The sequence below is a fragment of the Prionailurus viverrinus genome, chromosome D4, assembly GCF_022837055.1.
Source record: "Prionailurus viverrinus isolate Anna chromosome D4, UM_Priviv_1.0, whole genome shotgun sequence".
NCBI lineage: Eukaryota > Metazoa > Chordata > Mammalia > Carnivora > Felidae > Prionailurus > Prionailurus viverrinus.
Genome location: NC_062573.1, coordinates 76,136,739 through 76,158,805, shown reverse-complemented (window position 1 = coordinate 76,158,805; position 22,067 = coordinate 76,136,739). Strand labels below are relative to the sequence as shown.

Here is a 22,067-nt window from a genome sequence, read left to right as displayed (position 1 = left end):
GCAGAGAGAGAGGGACACAGAATTTGAAGCAGGCTCCAGGCTCTGAGCTGTTAGCACAGAGCCTGACGCAGGGCTCGAACTCAGGCTGGGAGATTGTGACCTGAGCTGAAGTCTGATGCTTAACTGACTGAGCCACCTAGGCGCCCCTAGAGTCTAATTTTTAGTTTTAAATGGGTGAGTTCCCAATTTTTTCATGTATCTCGACTTTTTTGTTGTGGTTATTATAGCTTAGTACAGAAATGTACACAAATCTTACATGCATTGCTTGATAAATTTTTTATGTATGCATGTGAGACTTCATCATCTACATCAGGATATAAAACATTCCAGTGTCTCTGAAGCCTTTTTAAATGATGTGTCTCTCCCTGGGCCAATGCACTGCTCTCAACCTCTGCCAGACAACTATCTGACTGCTACCAGCATCCATTAGGGTTGTCTGTTCCTAAATTCATACAGAAGGAATCACACAGGATGAACTTTTTAATGCCCATCTTCTTTTACTCAAAGTTATGTTTTTGAGGTTATCCACGTTGTTGAGAGTCGCAAGAGTTAATTGTTTTTCATCGCAGGGTAGTGTTCCATCACACAAATATCACACTTTATTTCTCTGTTCTCCTCTTGATGGCCATTTGAGTTCTTTCCAGTTTGGAGTTCTTATAGACAAGCTGCTACGATCATTCTTGTGCAGGTCTTTTGTTGGACATAAACACTCACGTTTCTTGGGTTTGTACTCAAGAATTGAATTGTCTGAGCTTCTTTTCAAGTTCAAATATTTCTGACCATTACATGACAGCAGGTGTATTTTAGTAGCTGTTAATTTTAGATAAAGTTAGTAAGGCTTTTAAATGCTTCTTTATCAACTGTGAACATACCTGTGTGCATTTGGAAAAATATCCATATGAGATATTATTTATTTGGTCTTCACCTAGGACATGGTGTCCAAATGGTTCTTGACCTATAGCTGGGGAATCACTGCCTTAGAGAATGACTACAGTGTCCTTGAGGTGTAATCCTCTATGATTCTAGAGGCAGTGCTCCAAAAGGCATGCATGTCCCTTGTTTCTTAACGGAACTTTCACCTCTTGAGCTGTCTTTTTTCACTCAGATGATGATGTTCAGATATGGAGCTCTCTTCTGAAACTGTGTGCTGTCTGGCTCACGACGTTATTATAGTATTGAGTGATGGATGTAAGTAGTATCAAATATCTTCCTTTCATCTGGGACCCGCCCTTCTCCAAACTAAAGTCCAGAGTGCCGTGAAATGGTCCAATGAATACAGTATACTAGTTTATTCTTGGGGGTCAGGTGGTACTGGGGGCTCCTGTGACCAGGGGGATGACTCTCAAGGGGGCGGCGTGAAGGTTCTGTTGCAGGCAGGACTGATGGCAAACCAAAGTGACAGACAGATGGGATGCGCCAAGGCGTGGTAGGCAGTGTAGAAGCTCTTTGGTTTTGTTTGTCTAGCATATTCCACTCTCCTTTATTTATTTTCAGTGAAGACTGTACTTCTTAAACACAGAGTAGGAATTCTGAGCCAGCATAGCCAATTAAAATACTCATTTGCCCTGGCTTCCGGCATTGGTTGAAGAATGAACAAACCAGCCATGCTGCACTAATCACGATCCTTCTAATTTTTTTCAATGTTTATTTTTGAGAGACAGAGAGACAAAGAGTAAGCAGGGGTAGGGCAGAGAGAGAGGGAAACACAGAATCTGAAGCTGGCTCCAGGGTCCCAGCTGTCAGCACAGAGTCCTATGCAGGGCTTGAACTCACGAACTGTGAGATCATGACCTGAGCCGAAGCTGGACGCTCAACCGATTGAGCCAGGAGCCCCTAATCATGATCCTTCTAAGGATCATTGTCGTTGGAGAGATGGAAGGATTCTCCTTTTCTTGGCTGCACGTTGTAAAGATGAGATGCCGGAGTATCTACAGTCCAGTCTGCCATCATGGGGACAAGCCTGGCAGAATGTCATGAGATAGAGAGAAAAGTCCTGGCAGGTTACATCACTGTTTCTTATCTCTGGTGGGCAATATATACCTCTTTCCACTCATTTTTTAATTTAATAATTAAACTAATAATAATAATCATGTGATGTACATATAACTTAATACATTTGTTATTTAAGATAAAGCCAATGCAACAAAAAAATATAAAAGAGTATATTAAAAACATACTTAAAGTCAGAAATCCTGGCAGGTATAGATACTTAAAAAAAATAATTTTTTAGAGACTGATGTGTCTATGGGGGTAGATCCAAGAATCCTTTTTATTTTTAATGTTCTAAATGTTTTATTTTCTTCTAAAAAATTAAAAAATTTTTTTGCTTAAATCTAAGTGAGTTAACATATAGTGTAATAGTGATTTCAGGAGTAGAATTTAGTGATTCATCACATACATATAACACCCAGTGCTCATCTCTTCCATTCAAACTGACATATATTGGGCTCTTGAGCTTTGGGGGAAAGGGTCTGAACAAACAAACAGCCAACTCCTTCATAACCAAACCTTGCTCTTCAGAGATGGTCTGGACAGACTTAGCTTTTGAGAGGTGGCAAGGAGGACTCATGGCTGCACTTCATTTGGTAGAATGAATTACATGCTCTTATCAGCAGTTGCTGGTAGGGCTGAACAGGAACAGGAACTTCTAGTGTTTCAAAAAAGATCTTGTCTTGACCACGCTCAACAATATGGGTGTGTCCAACATGCAGAGTCTAGACAGGAATCTAGACAAGAAATCAGGCAATCACAATATGGTGTGGGGAAAACTATGAAGGGAAGCAGAAGGCGATACAAAGCACAAAGCAGACTCACCTCCTGTGGTCTCTGGGGTGGCCCATGGGGATGCTGAGGATAATCTCGTGGACAAAGGAGCTCCAACTTGTAGTCTGGGGTTGGGCAGAAGTGTCCCAGGAGACGTGTATGATTTTTAGTTGGGTACTAAGGGGGGGGGGGGCATGGAACAGTGTTCTTTGTAGAGGAAACAGCACATTTGAAACTCCAAAAGTAGAAATGAGTTTGGCACAAAAGACTGACATTATGTCAGGATGCCAATTTGTTAAATCAGAACTAGGTGTGCTGGTATGTATGCATAGAACTTTCGAACGCACAGAACTTTCAAATGCACAGACCAACAGAAAGGCAGCTGTTTACTGGCTCAGAAGAGCTAGGAGAGTGATTTAATATCATAACCCTTCATGCAGAGAAACTATTTTTCGGCAATCCTTATGGACTGTTGAAAGGCAAATAGGGACTATGAGTGCAGGAGGCACAAAGATGAATAATGACCCTTCCCTTTCTTCTTCTTTCTGGCCCAGTGAAGCCAAGGATCGACCTGACCTATTCTACGAGGGTTAGAAATAATGTGCGCAAAGCTGGGTCATGGCGGACAGTCAAGCAAAGTGGTGTTCCTCTTCCTGGACCTAAGCTCCACATTTTCTCAGGTCTCGTTTCCTGTCCCGGGAAGGCCCTCCCGCTGGATGGCAGACAGTAGTTGTGCCTTCTCCTTCTGGGGATACCCCACCTCTTGCCCCCGGGGTGACTGTGTGGTCTTCAGTAGGTCAATGGCTAAGACATAGCAGATCCAGTGACTTTGTACATTTTCCAGTTAGGGTGTGTCAGTCTGGAAAAACCCAGTACGTGGGGGCATGTCCAGCTCAGTCTACATGAACCCAGGCCAAGTCCCTTTTATTGTCTCTTCTGCAGCTTGTTGGGCAGTAATGCCCATCCTCTGACTCAATCTTTGGGGGGCCTGAGATTCTCTCTTCCATGAATGGTTGCTGGAAAGAAGAAAACACACCCACTTATACAGTCACAGAGGTATATTTGAGGGCATCTACAAACTCTGGGGAGCTTTTTACTTAGTATATCTGCATGGGCATTACCCCAGTGCAGAGCTCACAAATAAATATCTCTGCAACTGGGGGCTTACAAATTATGTGTGTGAATTATATGTGTGTATATACATACACACACATATGTATATGTATATGTATATGTATATGTATATGTATATGTATATGTATATTAATTTTTAAAATGTTTATTTCTGAGAGAGAAAGACAGTGTGAGCAGGAAGGAGCAGAGAGAGACAGGGAGACACAGAATCCGAAGCAGGCTTCAGGCTCTGAGCTGTCAGCATGGAGCCCCTTGAGGGACTCAAATTCAGAAACCATGAGATCATGACCTGAGCCAAGATCATGACCTAAGTCAGACGCTTAACCGCCTGAGCCACCCAGGCACCCTGAAATTGTATATATTCTCAAAGTTCCCCTGGTGAGTCTGAGAAGCACCCAGACCAAGAGCCCCTTAGTGGAGGAGGCTATGTACCACTGCTCACACTGGCCAGAGGCAGCCTCTCATGCGTGTTATTACACGGCTCTTTCCTAAACATCTTTGTTTCCAAATGGTCTAGGCTTCACATTTGCATCACTGAAAGGCCTGTTGAAGAGATTTCCCCAGAACAGAAGGTATAGTCTCTGCTCAAAGATGAATTGTAGTTTTGACTTCTACTGAAATGTGAATCTTCAGGAACCTTGGCTATTACGAGGTTTCTCTCTCTCTCTCTCTCTCTCTCTCTCTCTCTCTCTCTCTCACACACACACACACAAGCACACACACACTCTCACACACTCAGACCCTCACACATGCTCACATACCCACACATTCACACACACACACTCACACACACACTCTATTATGAGACACACTTTATTACATCTCTCTGTGTAGCTTATCTACCCTAGAAATTTATAAGCCATAAATTGTAGGGCAGTGGACTTGAATTGTCTTTTGTGGGATTTGCATCATAGGAAGTTTTCAGTGTTTGCTTCAACAATGCGAACAGTACGGCTGCAGCCCTTTGGCCTAACAAATAAGTCTGTCTCGAGGCCAGTGGCATTAGAAATCTGCTCCATTATTTCAGAAAAATGGGGGGCCCAGCCTGCCAGCACTGCTCAGGGTTGCTTGCTTTCTTCTATTCTTGCTCTCTTAATTAAAAAAAAAAACCGTTCTGCAGCCCTTTCTCTGTGAAGGGAAACAGTTATCATTGAAGTTGCCTCTCCGTTTCCTTGACACAATTCTCATGCAATCCTGTACCTCATGGAAAAAATATGAGAACATGGAACGCAAGGCCTTAAAGTTCAGGATGAATCTCCGGTTTGGTCCTGGGTATTTTGGGTCTGCAGGTTTAGCCATTCCACACCCCAGTTCATCTGCTTTTCTTGGTCCCGGCTGTCTTGATGGTCAGCTGAGAAATTGGGGAGATAAGAATGGCTGAACTTCAAAAGTGCAAGTCTCAGGGACTCCAGCTGATTGCATGGCCCCGCCTCAGGCTGATGGAGCATCGCAAACTTGCACTTGACAGATGAAGTAACTGAGAGCTAGAGAAGCTTGGAACTGGCTCCAGATCAGAGTGGAGGAGGGCCTGGAGCTCAGGAAGTCTGGCTTCTAATGTGGTACCCTTCCCCTTAGAACACGGTGGTCTCCTTCCTCCCTGTGCATACAAGTCACCTGGGCAGCAGTGTGTGGCTGGGGACCTGCAGAGCCCCTCCCTCCAGCATATTTCCATCTCAGGTTGTTTTCGAGCCAAACCCTCTACCTTCCCTTCCAACTAATTTGCTACCCAAAGTCCCCTCTCCTACAAAAATTCCCATGTAAATATTCTGGAGTCTGAATAGTACCATCCACCAATGTTGTTTTGAATTTGTTAAAATGCAGGTTCCCAGGCCTCTCATCCAGACTGTTGGATTCCATGGGTGTTAGGGAAGCCCGCAGACTTGCATATTGACATGGCCCCCCAAATGGTTCTGGGGTCCAAGGACCACACTCTGTGAAGCTGCCCAAGTCAGATGCTTAACTGAGTCATCCAGGTGCCCCTACGTGTATCTTTATTGAGAAACAATTTACCCATTTAAAGCACAATTCAGTGGTTTTTAGTCTCTTCACAGCAGAGTACAATCCTCACCACAATCGATTTGAGAACATTTTATCACCTCAAAAAGTAACCCCAGACCTTTATCTCTCACCCTTCCCCCCATTCAGTCTCTCCCCACACCCCCTGCCACGGATGCAACTGTTAATCTACTTTCTGTCTGTATGGATTCATGTGTTCTGGGAATTTCATACAAATGGAATCATATAATATGTGGTCTGTTGTTACTGGCTTCTTTTACTTAGCATAATGCTTTCAAGGTTCTTCACGTTGTAGTATTCCTTTTTATGGCCAAAAATACTCCATTTTCATGGATTGACGCATTTTGTTTATCCATGCATCCACAACTCGGTTGTTTCTAACATTCGGTGCAGGTGAATAACGCTATTTGTGTACAAGCTTTTATTTTCATTTCTCTTGGGTGTATACTCTATGTTTAACTTTTAGAAGAATTGCCACACTGTGTTTCTAAAGTCTTCACTTTATTATTTTTTTAAGTCCACTTGAAGCCAATGACTCTGAATCACCTTCTATGGTCTCACTTATATACAGCTCAGCTTGGTCAGGTGTCACTAAGGACTTACTGTAAGCGAGTGTTGGAGGAAGCTGAGAATCAAGCTTGGGTTACAACATCCAAAGTCCAAACACTGAAGAGTGTATTTGGTGTAACTTTAAAGGTTGGGGCAATGTCACTTGGATTCACGTTTATGATAAACAGAAAAAGAAACCCATAGCTTATAAATGTGGCCGAAAAACAAAAAAAGAAAACTACAGGACAAAAACTCGTAATCAGCAGCTTTGGAAAAGGTTTAGTGGCTTGAAACTATGGGTTTTCATGACCCATGCTAGCATCTATTTCCGTATAGTAGTCCCCCCTTTATGTGCAGGAAATATGGTCCAGGCACCCCTAGTGAGCACTGGAAACCATAGACAGTGCCAAACTATAGACAGATAGAGATATAGATGATACAGATAGATAGTACACACACACACACACACACACACACACACACACACACATATATATATTCCTCTACATATATACCTATGATAAAGTTTTACTTATAAATTCGGCACAGTAAGAGAGCAACAATAGCTAAAAATAAAATATGACAATTATAACGATATACTGTAGTAAAAGCAAAGCTGTGTGAATGTGGTCTCTCCGTCTTTCAAAATGTCTTAATGTACTATACTCACCCTTCTTGTGATGATGTGAGAAGATAAAATGCCTACAGGATGAGAAGAAGTGAGGTGAGTGACGTCGGCATTGTGACCTGGTGCTAGGCTCCTAGTGACCTTCTGATGCTCTGTCAGGAGGATCATCTGCTTTGGACAGCAGTTGACTGCGGGTAACTGAAACCACAGAAACCGAAACTGTGGATAAGGGAGGACTCCTGTAGAGGGAAATTCACTTTAAAAATTTAAGGGGAAAGTACTTAGAAATACTTTAAAGTATTTAAGTGTAAAATGCAGAGAAGTATGCAAAGTGTGACTACATGAATTTTCTCAAAATGAATCTCACCCTTGTAACCAGCACCCACAGCAAGAAACAGATGGTTATCAGCTTCCCTGGAACTCTTCTCTTTGTAGTCATTAACCATCCGCAGAGAAGGAGGATATCCAAGTTCTAGCACCAACATTCCCAGACCCAAACAATACATTTTTAATAGTACATTTCAGGTGTCAAGGATTGACCATCGGAGTAGATTCATTAAGCTGACAGTTTCTCAAGACTCATTCAGACTTTTTTTTTTATATTGCACGGTGTAATAGAATCTTAAAAATTAAATACCTTCAGGCTTGCATGTAAAATAAAAGGTATAAACTAAACACACAAACTTTTAGCATTACCTGCAATTTAAGAACATGTACTGTAAGATGTTTTTTAAAGTGCATGTAACAACATACTTTAAACATTTATTTTAAAATACAGTTCCTGGGGTGCCTGGGTGGCTCAGTTGGTTGAGTGTGGGACTCTTGATTTTGGCTCAGGTCATGATCCTAGGGTCCTGGGACCAAGCCCAGAGGCAGGCTCCCCACTGAGCATGAAGCATGCTTAAGAGTCTCTCCCTCTCTCTGTGTTTCTCCCTCTGCCCCTCCCCCGCTCTCTCTCGAAAATAGAATACAATTGAATATAGCTCCCCATTTCTCCAGAAAATGGAGTTTGAAGTTTACTTCCAAGGAGACTTTGTAAAAGAAGTCCTAGGGACTATTAACCACAGATGCTTGAATAATTCAAAAAGTATATATGTAAACACACATGCCCATTGGCAATGCATCACATTGTGGGTTGAAGTAAGTAAGACCAAAATAAATACAGCTTTTGCAAGCAGCGCATAAAAACGGATACACATTTCTCGTGGTTTATTGGGCAGGAGGATAAATACCTTCACTCTACTTACAAAATGAACTGCCAAATACAGAGACTGACTTGCAGCAAAGCGACACTGCCCTGTTCTTAACCTGGGAAAAAAATCCATTATGATGGTATTATGCATAAGAACACTTTCAATACATAAGAAGAATCTTTGGAAAGAAGGGCATGTATTCTTAGAGAAAATCCTTTTGCAAAGGCTAATCATTTTTTTTAAGCTCTAAATATGCCTTATAAATGACCAAAAAACAGATTAGGATTTTATTAGGATATTTCTTCGGGAAGTTTGGCATTCTATGTTCCACCAGATGCTGCCTAATAGAGCGCACAAGTCAAGGAGAGGCGGACACCCTGGAACCTTTGCCCCGCGCGCCAGACCGCCCCCGGTTCGTTCTTTCTGGATGTTGGACACCTCCAAGGTAACCGCACGCTGACGCTGGCTCTTACCCCGGTGCCAGGAACGCACCCCTCCTCGCCCGCCCCTCCCCCCTCCTTCCACGCGCAGTGTCAGCGCCCGGAAGCCTCACGCGAGTGGTGACTTCGCTCTGCCTCGTCCTTCCCCGAAGCCCTGAGGCTTAGACTTTTCCCACCAAGTCACCCACAACCCCTCCTCTTGCCTCCCCCCCCCCCCCCCCTCAGGAGGGGGAAAAAGTTTAAAGCCGGGCTCCCTTTGCGTTACGCTGGCCAGGGGGTCTCTCTTGGCTGGACTGGAAGGGGCCGAGGGTCCGCGGCGCTTCTTCCGCGCCTCTGCCCAGCCCCAGCTCGGCGCGTGGGGGACAGCGTGTTAGATCGTCCGCCACCGGCTCCTACGCGCCCAGACTGCGAGGTCCCTCCTAGCCCGAGCGACTCCCTTAAAAACTTGGGGCCGGGCGCCTTTCCCGGACGCCGGGGAGCGGGGCGTTCGGCGGTGCCCCGGAGCGGACAGCAGCCGCGCGGCGCGGGCGTGTGTGGGTGAGAGCGAGGGCGCGCCCGCGGCCGGCGGGAGGCGGACGCCCGGGTGGCAGGTGGGTGCGGCCGGCGGGAGCCGGGGCAGCGGCGGCGGCGGCGGCAGCAAGTGGTTGGGCCGTGCTCATTTCCTACCCTCCCCCTCGGCCTCGGGGTCCGCCCGCGGTGCCCAGTGCGCGGCGCCCGCGGCTCCGCGCCGCGTCCCCCCTCGCCGCCGCCGCCGGCCGCTCCCTTCCCCGCCGGTCCATGTCCCTGCCCGTGGTGCTCCCGGGCTCCTGCTGCCCTGTGGCCGGGCTCTCGGGCGGGCCGCAGGCCGGGGGCCCGGGCGCCGGGGCCGCCGCCGCGCAGGAGCCGCCGCTGCCCCCGCTGCGGCCGCGCTGGCCCCGGGCGGCGCTGCAGCCCCCCGCGCGGCCTCGCTGCGCGGGCGCCGCCGCCGCCGCCGGGGTGCTGGCGGCTCCGCCCGCGCTCTCCTCCCGCCGGGCCGCCGCCGCCGCCGCCGCCGCCGCCCCGGGCTCGGCGCTGCTGCCCGCTCGCCCGCTCCTGTCGCTCGGGCTGCTGCAGCTGATCCTGGGCTGTTGCATGGTGGCACTGAGCTTCGGGGCGCTGTCGCTGAGCAGCTCCCCGCAGGTGAAGAACTCGTGTCCGTTCTGGGCCGGCTCCTCGGTGAGTGCTGCGCGTGCCCCGCTCGCCTGGACAGGGCCCACCGGGGGCGGCGGGGGGGGGGGGGGGGAGCAGGGACCTCCGGCCTGTCCCCTCCGCTGCCCCAGGACTGGCTCCCCACCCCTGAGGGCTGTGGTTGGGGAATACGGTCCTTTGGGCCAATTGAAGTTTTTGGAGGCGTTGAGGCTGGGGGAAAAACAAAGGCTCAAAAGGAGAGCAGCTCAAGGGTGACTTGGGATGCACTTGGACAGTGTTCCGTACCTCACAGCTGAAGGATTGTGTTGTTCCTGGCAAGTTACTAGAATACAATAGACTTCCAGCTCCGGGAGAGTGGAAGAATGGGGGTGGAAGATAGGAAAGTAGGAGAAAATGATTCAACTTTGGGCCATTGAGTATTTACTTCACTGACCGTGTCTGCGCAGGGAGGCCGGGCATTTGATCTCTTTTCTCCATTGAGGCATCAACAGTGCCTGGCACATAGTAGGTGTACTTGTGGGGTGATTGAAGTGACAGCTTGACTTGGGGCACGTCATTTATTTTATTCCACTTTAAGACACATGTAAATGTGAAATGTATCTGGTGTAGTATGGCTCCACTCTATTTGGGGACAAGCTCAGGAGGTAATGACAGGGTGTGTGCAAACATACTTGTACCTGGTCATTAAAGGAGGCCCCTACTTGATTTTTGGAGCCAGGCAGGCTGCTGCACAGAATTTAGTTCTCAAGAACCCAAATGGTCATTATGCATGACCAAAGCCCCAGGAGCAGGGGTCATTATGCTCCCCAAAGCCCCAGGAGCAGGGGGCAGCTCACTGGAGATACCTGACCCCCTTCAGTGACCTGGCCCTGTTTCCTCCAATGGGGAAGGCTGATGTAGAGAAAAAGGTGCCCAGCCCCTGGAGAAGGTGCTGCCTCCACTGTGTTTGGACTCCAGGAGGCTCCTCACCCCTGCCTCCTAAAATGTCACAGCTTCTAAGGCGTACGTCCTCCTGAGGCTTGCTGGGGGTTGAGAGACTTGGAAATAGGTCTTTGTGGAATGATTGTAGAAGATGGGTACTTGAAAGTAAACGGCCTTTTTTATGGAGCAAGTCAGTCTAAGTCTGGGAGTGCCAATAGTTTGATTAAGATCTGCAAGGAGTGTATGTGCTGATAAAATCGTCCTTCTGCAGTCCCCACACACCCAGATTCAAGGCCAAATTTTAGACTATAGGGAGAACTAATTGAACCCAAAGTAATTGTTTGAATGAGAACATTAAGAATATTAAGTACCCTGAGCCCTGCCTGACATTTTATACTTAAACCGATGCCAATTTGCTCTCCTTTGGAAATACTTTGACGCTGGATGGTCTTACGTTGGATCAGCCCATGCTGTGGTAGCCAGAGTTCATGCTCTGTGCCTCATGTGAGAAGAATCCCACCCTCCTGGACCTGCTATTGGGCTCTCCCTGTGGCCTTCCTGAGTCTTTTTTAAAACAACAGGGTAGGGATTAGATTCATTATGCTCCCTAGTCCATTCACCAGACTAAAGTCAGCCAAATGGTGGATGCATTTCATTTCTCTAAATACCATGGGCCAGAAGTGAATGTTGCATACATTTTTAGGGATTTCATCTTTATAAAATCATAATCTCTTGTCCTCTCAAAGATAGCTAGTTTGTGCTTAAAAAAATTTTTTTTTAATGTTTATTTTGTTTTTTGAGAGAGAGAGAGAGACAGAGCACAAGCAGGACAGAGGCAAAGAGAGAGAGAGGGAGACACAGAATCCGAAGCAGGCTCCAGGCTCCCAGCTGTCCGCACAGAGCCCGATGCAGAGCTCGAACTCACAAACTGCAAGATCATGACCTGGGCTGAAGTCAGATGCTTAACTGACTGAGCCACCCAGGCAGCCCCAGTTTAGGATTATTTAAAGCTATTTTTTCCCTTTGGAAATCAAAACCTCAAATCAGTGTACTATTGTGAATTATTTCAGAGGTGAATGCCTTTAGGTGTCAGTCAAGCCACAGTTGGGTTTGATGAAGTATTAAAAAAAAAAAAAAAAAAAAGGCCTTTAGCCAGAAAATGAAAGTCGTTAACCAGGACCCGCTGACTTGCTGACTGGGAGCATAGTAGGTGTACTTGAACCTGGCAAAACAGAGCAGGTAAAGAATTACTAACTTGGAACTAAATTCTCTTCTATAGGGTTGCTTTCCACACCCCACCCCACCCCAGCTCTATATGCAAACCTGCAGTTGTTCATTATTCTTTTTTGTGTGTGTGTGGCCTATTTCTGAGGTTGACCACAGAATTTACAAAGTAACAATAGAACCAACAAAGACTGTATGTTCAGAATGACTGGATAGGATTGGAGGATGACATTAGGCACCATGACCGTGGTATTATAGGAAGAAGTTTTACCAGTAGCACGTACCTTCTGAATTTATGTACATGAGAGAGGCTTTGTTCTTATTTTTTAATTCTGCATTATGGGAAAATTTAAATTTATTCAAACACTGCCCAGCAAACCCTCCTATCCCTCTTACCCAGCGCCAACAGTTGTTTTGTCTCTGCCTCCTCCTGGCTTTGCGGCTGGCTCTGTGTGTTCTGATAATATCAGAAGGATGAGTGTTTGAGGCAGGGTAGGAACGAGCTCCATCATGCTCCCTGGGCTCTTTGTCAGATTAACTTCCCACATTATTTTGAAGCAAATCTCAGCCATCACATCATTTCATCTGTAAATGGTTCCATGTGTGTATTGTTTTTGAAAGAAAATCTAAACAGAAAATATAAACAGAATAGAGAGACAGCATAGAAGTGACCGGGCAGTCTTAAGACCCCCCCTTCCATTTTTAACATTTTACTAGGAAAATTTTAAATCTCTGCACAAAATGTACAAAGAATACTATAAGGAACCCCTATTTATTTATCATCAAGCTTCAGTAGTGATCAACACATGGCCGTTTTCCGCCCACACCCACTTTGCCTTTTGGATTATTTAAAGGCAACTCTCTGGTATCGTAATTTTAGCCATTCAATATTTCAGTATGGATTTCTTAAAAAAGGGGGGTTACTAGATAAAGAGAGGGACTTAATAGCATATAGTAATGTGCTGATTATAAAGATAGCTAAACTAAGATTTTTATGAAAAAAGCTTAAAAATTATGACTCGAGGGCTGCAGGTTTTTTTTTTTTTAAGTAACAGCTTTATTGAGATCTGATTCACACTCCATACATGTCACTTATTTAAGGTGTGCAATTCAGTGGTTTTTAGTGAATTCACGGAGGTACACAACCATCACCACAATCAATCTCAGAAAATTTTCATCATCCCGTAAAGAAACTCTGTTCCCATTAGCGGTCACTCCCCATTTCCCCCGACCCCTTTATCCCTAGGCAACCACTGATTAACCGCCTTTCAGTGTCTGTGGATTATTCTGGACATTTCGTATAGATGGAATCATACAACATGTGGTCCTTTGCAGCTGGCTCCTTTCACTTAGCACAGTGTCCGCAAAGTTCATTCATAATTACGGCATGTCACTACTTCCTTCCTGTTCGTTGCCGAATAAGATTCCACTGTATGGATATGCCACGTTTTATTTTTCACTCGGAAGTTTTGTTGGCATATGGAACTAGGTAGTTGAGAGGCAGTGCCAGTCTGTCGCAGGTTGCTTTGAACCCCCGTAGGAACACAGAAGATAGAAGGAGATCCTCATATTCCAAGCTTTGAATGACCATTATGTGCCTTAGTCTGCTCTAGCCATTAAATTGGCAGATCTTTCTTCAGCTTCAGTAAAAATTCTGCTTCTGTATTTGACACAAAATTAAATTCAAGGTACAGATATATTCATTGAAAGGACTATTAACACAGTATAATTCAAGAATATTTTTCCATATGTACCTCTGTAAGTGCTCTCACCTTGAGCTTGAGATTTGGAAGCTCCCTTCGTTTGTCTGGACCTTGAAGGTATTTTATCTATTTTAATATATGTTTAAGAATTAACAAGTTCTATAAAGGATCTTTTCCCATGCTTTACATGTTTTTAACATATTCATTGTTTTTGAGCATTCTCTGATCATTTTTCTTCCTGGTCTCTTCGGTTAATGACTCAATCTGTTATTATTCCTGAAGGGCATGAAGCTAAGAGATTAGCCACTTTTAAAAGCATCCTCAAGTTTGACTCCAGGTAGGTGACAGATGGAGGGTCTCCCAGACCGTGTTCAAGACATGCTGTCCTGGCTCTTGATTTGGGGGCATATTTAGTTACTACCATACTACACTGGATCAATGATAGAGAGGATTGCATTGGTTTGCATCTCCTCCTTCAGAAAACAAAATCTCTGGGGTGCCTGGGTGGCCCAGTAGGTGAAGCGTCTGACTTTGACTCAGGTCATGATTTCGCTGTTTGTGGGTTCAAGCCCCATGTCGGGCTCTGCACTCACAGCTCAGAGCCTGTAACCTGCTTTGGATTCTGTGTTTCCCTCTTTTTTTGACCTTCTCCCTGCTCACACTCTGTCTCTCTCTCAAAAATAAGTAAACATTAAAAAAAATAAAAAAGAAAACAAAATACCTTACTCTGATGACATATACGATCCTTGGAAGATATCTGAGGCAAATGGTAGAGAATTGGCTATTATTATTATTATTTTTTGCTCTTCTCTGGGAGCCCTAATACCCTTAATGTTCTGCTTTGAGTCACTGACCTAAACTCATGGTTACCCCTCCCTTGAGTCTGTAATTCTTGGACAAGATTCCAGTTCCTTATAAAGAGACAGACAAGAGCGAATGTTAAGGTAAACCATTTTTTAAAAATTGCAGTGATGAAACAAACTTAAAAAAGAATGAATAGTTCAAAGGAGAAACTAGCTCAAAAATTCTGAAGTCTCTACTAGTTAAACAAACAATAAATACATTTTTTTCTACCGTAGCATCAAATACTTAATATTAATAGGCCATTTAAAATATAATTTTTTGTGATGAATTTTATTGATTTTCTTTGGTCATTTATTTTCCACAGCAGCAGAGTGACATTGATAAATTCTTGAATGAGTCATTGAGCCTCCCAACCTCAGTTACTAATCTGTAAAATGGGTGCAATGATTCTTGCCTCAGAACTGATTTTGTGAGGGTGTAGTTAGAGGACAAACTCTATCAGTGTTTTTTATTAAAGATTTTCTTTTTTTTTTTTTTCTTTTTTTTATTTTTAATTTTTTTTTTCCAACGTTTATTTATTTTTGGGACAGAGAGAGACAGAGCATGAACGGGGGAGGGGCAGAGAGAGAGGGAGACACAGAATCGGAAACAGGCTCCAGGCTCTGAGCCATCAGCCCAGAGCCCGACGCGGGGCTTGAACTCATGGACCGCGAGATCGTGACCTGGCTGAAGTCGGACGCTTAACCGACTGCGCCACCCAGGCGCCCCTATCAGTGTTTTTTAAACATCAAGGTCATATTTAATCCAAATAAGGTAAAAAGGCCAGTTTTCTGTGGGACATTCTAGTAACCACCATGTATACATTAGAAATATTCAGTTGCCTACTTCCTCAGTTTTTTAATGAATCATGCTGGACATATAAGGAAGAATAATATACGTGAACACATACACACGTGCACACACACACATTTTTTCAAGTTTCCAGTATAAAAGCTATAGGGCAAAGTAAATTTTTGAGAGCTTTGATTATTGTGTGTTTAATTTATAAGGCAAACATGGGACATTTACAGCTTGGCTCTTTTTATCTCTGTGTTTAGATATAGCAACTTTTGGCAAACAATCCAGAACATTTCTGCCCTGAGGCATGTTAATGGATAGCAAAGAAAAATAATAAGGGCAGTAAAATAATAAGCTTTTGATCTTAATGATTTGATTTTCAAGGTGGGAAATTAAGGCACATTAACCATATGTGGTGAGTAACAATGATTCTTGCATGGAGTATCTCAGAATCTTTGCAATATCAGAAAAAAGAAAGGCCTCTGCTTTTTCCTAAAAGCTACAAGGAATGGGTTACAAGTAAGTGAAACCAAAATTATAATAAACCTCATTATAATAATATAGAGATAATTTAATGTTAGAAGATAGGTTTTTGCTTGTTCATTCAGGGCAAGCTATATCTTGCACTTGGTGGAAAGAATGCTATGAAGTTGCTTTTTAGTGTTGAGTTTAATTGAGCTTGAAGAATGGGAGAAATTGAGTAGAAGTAGGTATATGCCTTTGTTGCTGCGTTCAGGACTGGATGTAACCACAATTCTCACCTGCCATTGGAGTATAATTTCTTAAAACATCCCTGTAAAGAAGGGTGGTTTACAAAAATCCTGTTGTGATTTAGTGTGAGTGTGTGTTGAGTCTATAAATAATTCAAATGGAAATTTGTTACCTTTAAATATTTTGCCTTACAATCCATGTACATAGTATGTGTCTTCATTTATTTGGGTCTTCATTTAATATTGCTTACTAAGGTTTATATTTCTTCCTACTAGGTCTTAAGTATTTTTGAAGTTATATGTATTTTGAGATTTCTGATATTTATTATTTGTCAAATGCATTTTTTAAAAGTTTTATTTATTAATTTTTGAGAGAGAGAGAGAGAGAGCATGAAAATCCTGAGCAGGCTCTGCTGACAACATGGAGCCTGATACAAGGCTCGAACCCATGCACTGTGAGATCATGACCTGAGCCAAACCAAGAGTCAGATGCTCAATGATTGAGCCACCCAAGCATCCCTGTACCTATTTTTAAAATTATGTCTGGAGTTTAGTTTGTTGCTTATATATATAAAATACCCCTCAAAAAATAATAAAGATAGCTTAGTTCCTTAATTCCAGAGACCTTTGATTTTAAATGACAATTATATCTGCCATGATCTACTGAATATATCTATATTCACCTTGGCAACACTATTCCTGGGACTTTATCCAACAGAAATAAAAAACAATTGTTTTTAAGCATTATATGGCCATGGATATTTACCATAGCATTGATTGTGAGGGCAAAAAGCTGGAAATAGAGTGAATACTAATGAATATGGAAATAATCGAATACAGGAGGTAAGCCATACAAAGAAATATTATGTAGCCATTAAACAGAAATGAATGAGAGCTATTCCAGTGGACATGAAGAGATTTCCTTGAAGTATTTACTGAGAAAGAAAAAGGAGGAAAAGTATCTTTTATGACCCATTTTTTATAAAATATATATGCACATATACATGTTTGTCTAGTAATAAGAATTTAAAGAAAAATATGTCCGTGTGTAATATATGTAAACGTACCAAATTGTTAATGTGGGGAGGGTTGGGTGATGTGGCTGGTGGGGGAGGTGGAAAGCATAGCTGAGGTCTCTTGCTACTTTTATGGGTGTTTATGGTCTGGGCTGGACACCTCATTTTAATGATAATGTTGTTTTAATGAAAAACATGTGTTCCAAAAAGCTGAATCACAGAGTTCTCTATTAATGGAGACGGTCTAAATATCAAACACTAACTGATAATTTGCATTATACTTAGATTTTAGTGAAGTGGGCAGGTTGTGTTTCCCTCAAGGGCAGTCAAAATTTTCAGTTTTGTTTTTACAAAAATAGTTGCAATTCTGGGGCGCCTCGGTGGCTCAGTCGGTTAAGCGTCTGCCTTCGGCTCAGGTCATAATCTCACAGTTCATGGGTTTGAGCCCTGTGTCTGGCTCTCTGTTGTCCACACAGAGCCTACTACGGATCCTCTGTCCCCCTTTCTCTCTGCCCCTCCCTGACTCATGCTCTCTCTCTCTCTCTCTCTCTCTCATAAATAAATAAATAAAACCTTAAAAAAAATAGTTGTATTACCTCAGCTAAGTCCAGTAAGCCGCTGGTCGGGCGGGCAGGGAACACGTGCCCATGTGGGTGCACACGCACGCACACACGTATACACACACACAGACATAACATGCGCATGTCCACACACAGCCTGCAGGTGGAGCCAGCACTGGATTGCAGGGGATCCTGAGGACTTTCTATCATCACAGCAGGGCAAATTTTTGAGTTAGAAGGGACCCGCAGATGGAGTTTCCTTCACTTAAACCACATTTCTAAGGAAACAAGAGTGAGGACCAGAAAAGCGATAAGACTTGGCCAAGTTCGTATAGTTATTTAAAAGCCAGGTGGGGAACCCACACCCCAAGGTCTCCTGGATTTCAAGTCACAATTTGTAAAGTAGATGCAACCGCATGTAGACACACGCCCTGTGTGTCTCCAGGCAGAAATCATTCAGAACAAAGAAATAGCCTATTGACTTTAAGATGATTGCAAGAATACAGTGCCTGGTGGGCAGGCAGCTGACAGTATGTTTAAACATAAATGGGATATAAGGATCTGTTGCCTGTCTGCCCATACATGGTCTTTAAGTCCTTGATATAAGTGGGTAGACTTGTCCTCTGCTCATTTGACAATGATTTACTCTCAGCCAGTAAATGGAGAATGGAGAGTCTTTAGAAGCAACACTGTAAAATCCCTTCAGACTTGTCGTTGAGAAACCATCATTGTGAACTGGTACATTGGAGGGATTTTGGTAAAAAGCGCACATAAAGGAAAACCCTCATAACCGCATTCTGCAGATGCGTGCACCCTGTTATACAAAGGTAAATGTGCCCCAGTGACATCGGAATGTCCCTGAGCTGAATAATTACTTTGATTGTTCTTTCCCAACTGCTTAGTGAACCGTGTTATCCAAAGGGCTGACATTGATTTCCAGTTTTCATTTTGGCAAAATGCTGATTCTTCTTTACCAAGGGGTTTAATTAGTTGTTTATTGAAGTGTCATTTTACAATATGAGACTTCTCTCACTGTAGTCCCTTCTCCCTTTTGTGGAATAAATGCTCAGGAACAGTTATCAGTTGCCCGTCACGTGACAGGTGCCAGGCTGGGAGCTGAGGATTTGGGAGACAAGAGATCATGGTCAGTGGGCAAGGCAGAGATGCACCTCTCAAGTTATAATGACAGAGAGAGTTTGGGGGGAAAATTGTGTAGAGGGCTTCCAGGAGTGTGGGGGGTGGGATCAGCGAAGGCTTCTTGGAGGAGGTGAGTGTTAGCCAGGATCTTGCAGGATGTGTAGGAGTTCTCAGATAGCTATGAGGGGAGCTTAGAGGAGAAGATACTGCAACCAAAGAAGTGCAGAGCCCCTCAGTGTTAAAGCCTGGCCAGTCTGGGGTGCCTGGGTAGCTCATTCGGTTAAGCGTCTGACTCTTGGGTTTCAGCTCAGGTCATAATCTCATGGTTTCGTGAATTCGAGCCCCAAATTGGGCTCCATGCTGACAGTGTGGAGCCTACTTGGATTCTCTCTCTCTCTCTGTCTCTCTCTGCCCCTCCCCAACTCATGCTGTCTCTGTCTCTCTCAAAATAAATAAGTAAACTTAAAAAAAAAAAAGAGCCTGGCCAATCTGATGAGGGACAGGTGTGCCTGGGTGGAAGATGGGCAGGGGGCAGTGGTGCATAGAAACCAGGCTTGAGAAGTGGGCAGAGGAAGATCCTGAGAGACCTTGTGTACCATTTCAGAGCATTTACTTGGCCCATAAAGGGCGGGTACCCACCTAACGAATGGAGGGTTGTAGCCACACACATGTCTTACGAGGCTGACAATGGTAACAGGTTGGGTGCTCTGGGGCAGGAGCTCGGGTCAGCAATACTGACTCCTTCACTAACTGGAAGGATAGCCTACTCTTTCTATGTTCATAATTGACCTTAAGAAAAAACACACACAGTCAATAAAAAAGCTTTGGGGGCTTTGTAGGAAGGAGAGTCCAAAGTGGTCTACCAGGGCTCAGATAATCAGCAGGAATACCAAATGTTTGAGTTAGGAGACTTTGAAATTTCAGGGTTTTTTTTTTTTTGAAAAAAAGTATACTTTAGAGACTAGGATTAGTTTGTTGGAATTGGTCCCTTTTCTAGATTTATGATACTGTTTATCCTTGTAGGTGATCCTCTCTGGAATCATAGGATTAACAACTTGGAAACGGCCTATGATACTGCTGGTATGTACTGTTCTCATAAATTGTTACCCTTTGTAAAATGTGCTGTGTACGAAGGCTGTGAAATCAGTCACTGAAGAAAAACGCCCAAGCTTTCTTGTTCATGAAAAAAAAGAAGCTAACAACGGACAATGTTAGAAGTCATATGTTCTCCTAATGACAAAGTGAGATGATAATTTTGCTAGTTTTCCTGTACCACATTGACACAATGCATAACCTTCTAGAAGGGGTGGATGAGCACAACCAAGTTATTTTTCATCAATCAGGAAAAGGCTTCCTTAATTGATATTATCCAAACCCTTTGACACATGGTAACGATTAACTCCAGAGACAAGCCTATCTCTTTGCATCAAACTCCACTGAAAAGGTTAACAGGCAGCCATTTTTCCCTTGCCTCCCGTTACTGTACCTGTGGATGTATGCAGTGGCTATGCTAGGGATGATCAAGCACATGACCATGATGCCGATCCCGGGCAGAATCTCGAACCACATTGCACCGAGGTTGCCAAGACTGAACCCTTCCTTCCTGTCCTCCTAGAGGAAACCCGGCCTCAGTTTTGTCAATTTTCTGATTTATTTTAAGCTTCTTAATGTACCCAGTGCTGCCTATGTGTTTTTAGTTCCAGAATTAGACCTGTTGTAAAGATATAATTTAAAAATGGTTTACTATGGACATTTTTAAACATATACTAAAGCGAAGGGATTAATATAATGAACTCCCTGTACCAATCACCCAGCTTCAACAACTACCAACTCAGCCAATCTTGTCCAACTAGACCTTTACCCATTCCTCGGCTCCCCATATTTTCCCCTGCATGTTCTTTTGAAGTAAATCTCAGGCATGAAATCATGATACATAATTTTTTATTGTTATAATGCTTTGGTTGGACCACCTTACAGTTTCATTGCTTAGACTTTCTATATTCTCTATCACATATATATTTTCATGGTACTATAGGCATATATTGGTAACTTTATCCCTTTTTTTAGTTAAGGTAAAATTCACATAATATAAAGTTAACCGTTTTAAAGTTTTCAATTCAGTGGCATTTAGTACATTCCCAATGTTCATTTTTTTGTTTGTTTTTATTTGCTATGTCCTTTGGATTCAGGGAATACTATATAAAACCGATGATTGCCAATGGAGTTACCAACTTTCAAGATGAAGTAGAGGATCTAAGAAATTTGATTTGAAGTATATATAATGAAAACAAATTTTTTTTTCTATAGAGCATTTCTTTTGACTTTTCTCCCGTTCATTTTAATGTAGGGTTAAATAGTTTTCGAAATTCATTTTGTATATACACTTAACAGTTCATCTTAAGCAGGCCACTGTTTGCTGGGCAGCGGGTGATAAATACAAAAGTAGCTAAATTCGTACATGCAAAGAGAAGAAACACACTGCAGAAGACAGAGTAATGGGTCCCAGAACTGTGTTGATGGTTTTGAACAACTTGAAAGTTTTCAGGCCCACTAGACAATTTAGGCAGCATTTTGGAAGCCCATCAATTATTACATTTCGTGAAACTCTGTAAATATTTCTGGAAGGAGTAAATTATTGGTGCAGCATTTTAATCTCTGAGATAGCAGGGTAGGAGAAAAATGAGGCTTCAGATGAGTTTTTATGGCATGTGTTATGAGTGGGTGATGTTTATTTTGCAACAATTCTCTAGAAAAATGTTGGATGGTGTTCAATGTTTATACTAATATTTGGCTTTAAGAGTCATTTTTTGCCCTGATTTTTCCATTGGGCCACTATTGAAATGTCGAGTAATACATCCCTCAGGTATTTAAATTAAAATCAGAAAATCTCTAATGCTATTTGTATTTTTAAGATTCTAAGTGGGGAGGAGAATATGAGCCTGTGTTCTGGGTAGATATTAAGAAAGTTGACCTTTTAAGACATTTATTTCTCTAACATTGTTTTCTTTTAGAAAGGTGCCTCATAGATTTATTTAGTGAGCTCAAGGTACTGTAAAAGAAAGTGACCTTCATAGAAATGTATCTTTATTTTATGCCTTTAAATTTATTTCTCATCGTTGTTGATAAGTATATGTACAACTTTGTCAAAGTTATAACCAATTTGTACATTCCATGTTGTGCTCTGCTTTTTCTGTTTAATATTGCATTAATTAAGTTCATATCAGTAAATATGATGTTTCCATGTACAAGGGGTCCAAACCTGCCT

The 22,067-nt window shown here is 43.1% G+C and overlaps 2 protein-coding genes across 3 annotated transcripts in view; one reads left to right on the top strand and one right to left on the bottom strand.

Annotated features, from left to right (window-relative positions):
• Positions 1–8,401: 8,401 nt before the first annotated feature.
• Positions 8,402–22,067, top strand: part of ENTREP1 (endosomal transmembrane epsin interactor 1) — a 68,004-nt gene continuing 54,338 nt past the window's right edge. Inside the window, exons 1-3 of one of the 2 annotated variants that reach the window (XM_047831136.1) lie at positions 8,402–8,422; positions 8,618–8,728; positions 19,826–19,882. In XM_047831136.1, the coding sequence (XP_047687092.1) occupies positions 8,417–8,422; positions 8,618–8,728; positions 19,826–19,882 (174 nt within the window). In that variant the 5' untranslated portion in view covers positions 8,402–8,416. Of the gene's footprint in view, positions 8,423–8,617; positions 8,729–9,338; positions 9,918–19,825; positions 19,883–22,067 lie in introns of those variants that run through there. The other variant, XM_047831135.1, reaches the window with a different exon arrangement.
• LOC125150789 (NADH dehydrogenase [ubiquinone] 1 alpha subcomplex subunit 1-like) lies at positions 20,158–20,371 on the bottom strand. The gene is given in 2 exon segments (XM_047831138.1): positions 20,158–20,277; positions 20,279–20,371. Coding segments are annotated over 2 exon segments (213 nt in total).